Source organism: Sapajus apella, unplaced genomic scaffold (genome assembly GCF_009761245.1).
Source record: "Sapajus apella isolate SASKATOON/1434 unplaced genomic scaffold, GSC_monkey_1.0 scaffold14, whole genome shotgun sequence".
Lineage (NCBI taxonomy): Eukaryota > Metazoa > Chordata > Mammalia > Primates > Cebidae > Sapajus > Sapajus apella.
This window is the reverse complement of record NW_022436954.1, coordinates 2,430,521-2,439,352: the sequence shown is the minus strand read 5'-3', so window position 1 is coordinate 2,439,352 and position 8,832 is coordinate 2,430,521. Positions and strand designations below refer to the sequence as shown.

At 52.6% G+C, this 8,832-nt stretch overlaps 1 protein-coding gene across 1 annotated transcript; it reads right to left on the bottom strand.

The window, feature by feature from the left end:
• Nucleotides 1–7,632: 7,632 nt before the first annotated feature.
• On the bottom strand, nt 7,633–8,559 carry MRGPRD (MAS related GPR family member D). The gene has a single exon (XM_032282449.1). The coding sequence runs from the start codon at nt 8,557–8,559 to the stop codon at nt 7,633–7,635; it is 927 nt and encodes a 308-aa protein (XP_032138340.1).
• Nucleotides 8,560–8,832: the final 273 nt, after the last annotated feature.

Genomic DNA, 8,832 nt, shown 5'->3' with positions numbered 1-8,832 from the left:
CAAAGTGCTGGGATTACAGGCGTGAGCCACCGTGCCTGATCTGAGTAGAAATTTCTTTCTAGGCAAGAAGAATGCTTGAGCCCGGGGTTTTAAGTTCAGCCTGGGCAACATACCAAGACCCCATCTCTACAAAAAACGCTTCCTTAGAAGGAGGGTTTTCTGGAAGGGGTTCCAGCCAATGTCCATGACGTCCCATTTGCTAAAACAAGCCCAGGTGTGGTCCAGTGGGGGACTGCGACCTCACTTCTGCCTTCACGTGAGTTTAACGTGCCCCAGACTTGGACAGCCAGCCTGTTGCACCCTGCTGGTTCCATGATTCGTTTTGGGAAAAGTACATCCATCTCTAGTCCAAGAAGACTCGATTGTGATTTATCCAACAAGAGTCAGTCCCAGGAGTTTCCTGGGAAAGACTGTGGAGAAGGAACTCTCCTCCTTCTGGAGCCACGGAGCTGGTAGAATGAAAGTCTTCACAGTGGGAACACTAACGGGGAGTGCCTGCCTGAGAAAAAGGTCACAGCGGAGAGCAGAGCTGACGGAGAGGGAGAAACAGGTTCCTGATGACACCATTGGATCACCTGGACCGACCCATGACTGAAGCCATATTTTCCAGCTTTTCATCACTAAAGCCAATGCATGCCTTTCCCTTTGATCCGGTTTGACTTCAGTTTCATTCGCTTGCTGCCCAAAACATCTCCACTTATGCAGTTACCCAGGTGACATAATATGTATCTGTGTTCCTTGGTTGAGACAGCTATAATCAGCCCTGTCTGAGTTAAGGAAAAAATAAAAAGAAAGACATTCATTGGAAGTCTGTGAAGGAGCTGCTGAATTGACTGGTACCTGAAGAACACTCTGGAGAACAGGAGCTACTCACGGGTGAGGCATGGCCAAGGGCGCCATGTTGGTTAGGTCTGATTTCTTTCACTGTCATAATTTCCTCGGTTATAATGTTTGCAAAGGTGGCTTCAATCAGAAGGAGCTGGAGCCAACAGTCGAGGAGTGGCCAGAGGAATTTGATTCCAGGACTGATTCTGCCACTTGGCAGCTGTCGCTGTCTAAGGGAGACAATCTTCCCATCTACGTCAGGGAGTGACCTGAAGGTTAAATCAGACCATGATGTTCTGTCTCATGCGCACGGATGAGGGAGAGGAGGCCTCAGGTCATGACGACTGGCCATTGTGCCCCAAAGACTGGGGCACATTCACCTGGTGCCCACAACAGAGACAGGCACATAACAGGGGTCTGAGAAACGTTTATTCCATAGATGAATAAGTTACCTTAATAGCCTGTTAATTTCAGAGCATCAGTTCCTAGACAGTATCACAGAGGGCGAACATGAAGAGTTAGGGAAAAAGGAAACAGCGTGGATTTGCATCGTGAGACAATGCTGTGGCATACTGATTGTGCTTTGCTTTTCCTGCAGTCCTTTTCTGCCCCTTTCTTTCCTCTCTTGCAAACAAGGCAGGAGGCGCTCTGGTGGAGACAGTGGGAACTTGCCCACACTGCCTCTCCTGGTCTGCCAGGGTGCATGGCTGGACTACATTTCCCAGACTCCTTTGTGGTATGGGTCACATGACTGAACTCTGGCTAGTGGAATGCTTCATGGTAGGGGCCCACCATGTTAAAGCTCTCCTCTCTCTTCCCATCCTCTGGCTGAATGAGAGGCCATGAGGACCTGGCAGAGGGCAGGGCCGTAAGGTAGAAGTGAGGTAAGAGGTGGACCTGGACTCCAGAGGCAGGGTTTGGACTCTTGGCCAGATTAAAGACTAGTTGAAACAGGGACGAGGGGAAAGCTCTGAGCTTAAGGCATGCCCACCGGTGCCCTGTCAGTTTACCATCGCCATGGCAACACCTGGAAGTTACCACCCCTTTTCCATGACCACCATCTGATGACCTAGAAGTTTCTACATAATCTACTCCTTAACTTGCATGTAATTAAAAGTGGGTATAGGCCAGGTGTGGTGGCTCACACCTGTAACCTTGGCACTTTGGGAGGCTGACACAGGTGGATTGCTTAAGCCCAGGAGTTCAAGATCAGCCTGGGCAACATAGTGAGACCTCCTCTCTATAAAAAATACAAAAATTAGCTGGGTGTGATGGTGTGCGCCTTTTGTCCCAGCTGCTAGGGAGACCTAGGTGGGAGGATACCTGACCTCGGGAGGCAGAAGTTGCAGTGAGCTGAGATGGCACCACTGCACTCTAGCCTGGGCAACACGGCAAGACTCTGTATCAAAAAAAAAAAATGTGGGTAGAAATGTGAGTTCTGCTGCTCTGGGCACAGTGCCTCACTGCCTACGGGGCGGCGTCCTCTGCAGGGAGCAGCACCTCTGCTGCTGTGCACTGCCACTCAATGACAGTTTCTGTCTAACATCACTGGCTTGAGATGTTGATCACCACCTGCAGAGGTCTGTCCTGCAGACCCTGACTCAGCGACGGATGGATACATGCACTCACATGCACCAGAATACAGTGAACCCCGTGGGCTAGGGATGGTTGTCAGCCGCTCTCAGAGGGCGATTGCAGCTAACCGACCACCACTCCTTGTCCTTCCTTGCATTTATTCAGCGTAGATTTAATAACAGAGGTTCTCAGTCAACACACTTGTAGATAATTAGCATGGTTAAAAGAGTGATTTTATGAGTGATAAGAGGTTTTGGTTCCAGGGCCCAGAACAAACACCATTAATGGGTAATCCCCTTTCAGCCTCCCCGCGAGGACCATCAGTGCAAAGTCTACACGAGGATACAAATCAGAGTAGGGACAAAGGAACGCAGGTTACATAGATTTAACTGGGGAAGCTTTCATTACCCTAATCTTCACCTTAGGACCTAATGCTCTAACGCAGGAACTGGCTGCCTTCAGCCTGTCCCATAAGTCAATGAAAACCATTCAGGCTTCCGAAAGGTTAGAGACCATAATCTTATAACCTTCCCCTAATATTTCCCTTAACATTTTGCCAGCCACCCTAAGTGAATCCCAACACTGACTCCCCCTTGAATTTCTTCCTGGGCACAGCCAAGAACCCTCCTGGCTAAGCCCCAGTTTGGAGGCTCACCTGTCCTATGTCATCAGGAACCTGGGTCTCTGAGTGACAGAAGGGAGCTGAGCCTCCCATCGACCTACATTGGTCTATGGCATGAGCAAGAAAACTTTCATTATGCTAAGCCGTGATATTAGAGAACTCTTTCTTACGGCAATTAGCCAGTGGAGGCGATGGAGGCTGCAGATAAATTTGGGACCCTGCAATCAAAATTCAGGTGACCTGACAAAGGATGCCACAGGAAGTACATGACCACAAGAACTGAGGGGACAATGCCCAGTCTGTGGGAAGCCACGACTGAGAGGCAACTCCTGGGATGAGGAGTGGGGAGCCCGGAGTTGGCTGGGCCCTCACTGGGCTGACTACATCCAAGTCTCTGCCAAGGGTCCTACTGGGGGCTCCAGAGAAAGGAAGAGCTCCGTGATAGAAAATAAAGAACTTGGTACTGTCCGCCTCCTGATGCCGGAGTCTGCAGAACTCATGCATGTGGTGTTCGTCTCTGTTACAAACAAGCCATCTGGAAGCCACCTATTTCCAAACCAAACCAAGCTGTGTTTGTTGGGCTGATCAAGCTGTTCTTGTCAGGAATTCCTTTCTGGACTCACTTTTGATTGTTTAGAACATGTGTTCTTGATCCAGTTCCCTGTGGCAGCCCACAGGGGCCTCAGAAAGAGGGCAGGGTGGGGTTGATTTTTCCCATGACACCACTGGGGAAAGAGAGACTGCCAAGGGGGAATGCCTGGCCTTAGGGAACCCAGAAGGCAGAGGGGAGCCCCCGTCTCCTCACTCCCAGAGCCAGGCCCTGTCCCCGTCAGTGAGTGGGTGGGAGGACCCCCATCCTCCCTCACGTCTGGTTCTCACCTGGGACCCCACACGGCTGAACCTTGGGGTGGGATTGGGGAGATCAGGACTCAACAAGAAAACTTGTTTCAGCGAAGGGTTGAACTATCAGCGTGGACTCTGCTACTGGAGTGCTATGATTATTCACGAGGGAATCTCCATCACTCTCGTGTGGCCAGAGGGCTGGACCGCTCCTGGTTGGATCCAGAGTTTGTGGGATGTAAAATTTATACGGGATTTGGGGCGTTTTTAAAGGGGGAAGAAAAGAAGGAAGGAAAGTTACAAGTACAAAATTAGGTATGAAAATGAATGATTATTTAGAATGAGAAAGTAAATGAAACATTGTTTTAAAGCAAGGTGACAGCACAAACTTCATAAAATATCAAAAACCCTTTAATGTTTTGAATAATTAGCTGCTTAACTAACCTTTCTAATATTTGTCCTACATTTTTTGGCTGAATACTGTTGCTCGGTTCTTCATAGGTCAATTTTGTACATTTTCTATGGAGAAAAGAGAAAGATAATTGTATTTTTTCCTCATTGATTGGATTTATTTTAAGTCATTGATAGCTGGATATATAAAACATGCAACTTCACACAGAGACATTTTTCTCATTTGTATTCCTGCTGTAGCATTTTGGAAACGAAAACTGAGTGTCTGATAAAAATGGTACTTTACACATTTCCCAGAGAAAAGAGGTATGGTATGTGTTCTGATTCCACATGCTGCATGAGCAAGCATCTCACTAACAGGTGAGACCTGTTCTGAGCAGGCACCCAGGAGAACAGAACCCCCAACTCGGAATTGTCCACCTGCGGATCGGAGGATTTTTCTTTAAGCTAGTTTCTGATTCTGTACATTTCTTTTTTTTTTTTTTTTTTTTTTTGTTGGAATCTGGTTCCGTCACCCAGACTGGAGTGCAGTGGCGTGATCTCGGCTCACTGAAACCTCTGCCTCCTGGGTTCAAGCTATTCTCTTGCCTCAGCCTCCCGAGTAGCTGGGACTACAGGCATGCAGCACTATGCCTGGATAATTTTTTTGTATTTGTAGTAGAGATAGGATTTCACCATGTTGGCCAGGCTGGTCTTGATCTCCTGACCTCGTGATCCGCCTGTCTTGGCCTCCCAAAGTGCTGGGATTACAGGCGTGAGCCACCGCGCCCGGCGTGTGTTCATTTTTTCATGCAGTGCTTTCCACGATGCCCGGGAGCTGGCACAGCAGGCGGTGGGAACATTCCTGAGGGCCATTCCTACCCTGGGATGCTGGAAGTTGTCTAACCACACACGGAAGTGATCAGAAACCACATACATGGACCTCACTAAGCCCAAACTGCAGGGACCCCCTAACTCCTCTTCCACTCAGCCCCATTCTGCCAAATACCTGTAGGGACACCAGCGCCACCTGACCTAAAGTGGAGTGTGATGGAGGAACCGGAGTAGAAGGTGTAACAGACATATCATTTTGTAAGTTTTTTGCTGTTGTTTTGGTGACGGAGTCTTGCCCTGTCTCCAGGCTGGACTGCAGTGGCGCAATCTCGGCTCACTGCAACCTCTGCCATCCAAGTTCAAGCGATTCTCCTGCCTCAGCCTCCAGAGTAGCTGGGACTACAGGCATGCACCACCATGCCAGGCTGATTTTTTTTTTTTTTTTTTTTTTTTTTTTATCGAGATGAGGATTCCCCATGTTGGCCAGGATGGTCTCAAACTCCTGACCTCATGATCAGCCTGCCTCGGCCTCCCAAAGTGCTGGGCTTACAGGTGTGAGCCACCGCGCCCAGCCCACTTCATAGGTTTTATCGGAACATAAATTGTGTGAACAATTTCTGGGGCTCCTCCCCTTGCAAATGAGGTGCCCTGTGGTAGCCACTGACTGCTAAGGAGCAAGATGGTCCTTGTACCAGCTGTCAGCTTTAGACTGGGCTGCTTTGTTGCTGCCCAGATTGGAGAAGGGTCATGGAGCATGGGTTCTGTAGTCAGAAGAGATGGGTTAGGTCCTCAAGGGGACAAAACACGGGCCTCTTGAGCTCTAGGGCTATAAAGCACTGTACAGGCATCAGTTACTCTTGTTCAAGGCCAGTGCCGGTACCCAGCGCTCTGCTCGATGCCGGGATGACTGATGAACAGCTGCCACCCTGCCTCGCATGTCTCTCCGGGACACACAGACCTGGGGGGCTGAGCCCTAGATGGGAAAGTGGGTGACCCAGGAAAAGAAAGCACTCAGAGGTCATTTCTCCTTCTGGGAGGGCTGCATAGCCCCCAGCCCAGGGCAGTGGACACCCGGAGAGAGCCTGGGAAGGGGAGTCCTGTCCAGATGTACAGTCTCCGCGTCCCCATGAATGCCATCGCCCACCACGGCACAGAAGAGCAGGCTGTGGGAGTTGATTCCAGGGGTGTGTTTGACAGCTTACTGATGAGCTGTCTTCTCCTGTCTCAGGATCTGACCTGTGCCCTGGCTGGCTCAAACCCCCGATCTTTTGGGAGGAGACTGAGAATTGCTTCGGAAAGACGCCAAGAGAAAGAACAAGATGATTTCCCGCTTCTGACCTGGAAAGCAGGAGTTCGCAGCCAGGTGCCGGCCTTGCAGGCCAGGCTGCGCTCTGCAGACAGGATCGCTCCCCTCCTGGCTCTCCTCCTCCCCCCTCACCTCTTTAAGTCCAGGACTGGCTCTGCAGGGACCTTCTGTCGTGCACCCCCTCCACACAAGCCCTGAGCCTGGAGGCTGGATGCTGGGTGGGAGGAAAGGGCTGTGATGTGTGGAAAGTGCTAGAAACATCCAAGCCTCGTTCTGGCCCAGGGGGTGGTGGGAGGGAAAGCGGGAGGGAGGAGAGTGGAACCGGCTGATGTGTGGCCCGGATGTTCCCTCTTTGGGCTTTTGGGCAATGTGAGGGGGCCCTGGGAGGGCCAGGCAGTCAGGTACAAGACTCTGGCTCTGGGGGACACTACCTGGCAGGCTGCCCTCCACCGCCTGGGGCACTGTCCCATCAGCGTCCACTGGAGTGACCGCCAGTAAAGCCAGGCCAAGGCTCTTCCCTTCCCAGTGCATCCTGGAGGAAAGTGAACAGCCCTGCTCTGGGTGTGAGGGGTGACAGGGCAAGGCAACCTCATAGCAAAGGCCAGGGGTCAAGGGCTGGCCAGGGGTCAGAGGGACAGTGGGACAGAGTCTCATGGCCCGCGGCCACTGAGATCTGGGCCAGCGACAGTGACACCATTTACTCGGAGACTGCAGGCACACCTGGGGGAAGGGGTACGGGGGCACCACCTCGATGGCCAATTGGTGCCACCCAAAGACCAGCATAGGGCCACAAGGTCACCCGAGGTCACCCGCCTCCTAGACGAAGGTGCCGTCTTAGGCAGAGAAGGTGGTTGGCAGGAGGAGCTTTCATATTCAAAGGAGACGCCTGTTACTCAGCCACAGATAACCAGCTGAAAGCAGGGTAGGGCTAAAAGCTAATATTTCCCCCCAGCCAGATGATCTGCTACAAACAAAGAAATGACATCTTAACTCCCAGCAGGGTCGTGTGGTGAGATCCAGGACACAGGTGGTGTGGGGAGCTTTGACAGGCAGGGAGGTGACCCCACATGCAGCTGCAGAGTCCTTGGGGCTCCCCCAGGCAGGCTGGCCCGGCACTTGGCAAGGACGGAGTGGGAGGCAGCTCAGGGCTCAGGAATCTCCAGGGCACGGGCTGTCACAGATGGGAAGCGCCTGTGGGCGGCTCTCAAGGCCCCATCTCGTTGGTGGCCGTGGTGGGCATCTACTCACTTTCCAGCTCGGGCTCCTCGCGAAGCGCCCGCTGGAGCACAGCCCCCAGGGACCCCTGCAGCCTGTGGCTCCTCCGGCTGCCCACCAGGAAGTAGATGACGGGGTTGGCGCTGCTGCTCACGGACGAGGAGAGGCGTGACAAGCCAAAGCTCAGGAACATCACCTCGGGCGGCAGCCGCAACCAGAACAGCAGAAACCAATAGAGGCCCAGGGGCAGAGAGCAGACGAGGAACACCAGGACAGAGGTCAGGGTCACCACAAACAGCCGAGTGGGCCGCCGCCGCCACTGCTGGGAGCTCCTACGCACCCGGACGAAGAGGGTCAGGCTGGACAGAGTCATCAAGGGGGTAAAGACCCCCATGATGAGGGAGGCCTGGGCCATGTCCATCCTGAAGCACCACTTTTCATCGAATAGCAAGAACTTGCTGCAGAAGGAAGAGGTCACCCCGTTCATCAGGAGACACAGCACCCAGAGCAGGGTGCACACCCAGGCTGACAGGTGCTGGGGCCTGTGACACTTGAACCAGATGGGGAAGAGGACGGAGAGACAGCGCTGCGTGCTGATGGCCGTCAGCAGGCTCAGGCCCGCAGTGTAGCCAAGGTACTTGAGCCTCTTCATCAGCTCGTAGACCTTGTTGACAGTGCTGGCCAGGGGCTGGGTTTCCAGGCTGAGCATGGAGGCCATGCAGAAGAGGAAGAGGAGGTCGGCTGCCGCCAGGTTGAGGATATAGATGTAGAAGGGGGTCCTGCGCGTGCGAAAGCCCAGCAGCCAGATCACCATGCCGTTGCCTGCCATCCCGCACAGGCAGGTGAACATGGCCAGGGTGCTCACCACCAGGTATACCGTGTACACCACGCTCCCTCGGAAATGGTTTAGGGCCGGCTCCGCGGTCCTGCTGTTGTTCAAAGTCTGGTTCATCCCTACGAGAGGAAGATGCATCAGTACGAAATTCTGTGTCGCTGGGACCATGGGGGATCCCTGGGAGCCCCTCGAATTTCCAGCTTCGGAGCTCTCCCTGTAGATTCTTTATGCAACAGACCACTACCGGGAGGCTTAACATTTCACCACTCCTGGGACTCGCTCGGCCCAAGTCTGCTGCCAGGGTCACCTTTATAGCTACAAAGTTGTTATCAATGCCCTTTATCAGGTTAAAAAATTCTCTTCTGCCGGGCGCGGTGGCTCAAGCCTGTA

Excerpts from the sequence above, each read along its gene's own strand:
- MRGPRD (XM_032282449.1), bottom strand. The coding sequence starts at position 8,559 with ATGAACCAGACTTTGAACAACAGCAGGACCGCGGAGCCGGCCCTAAAC.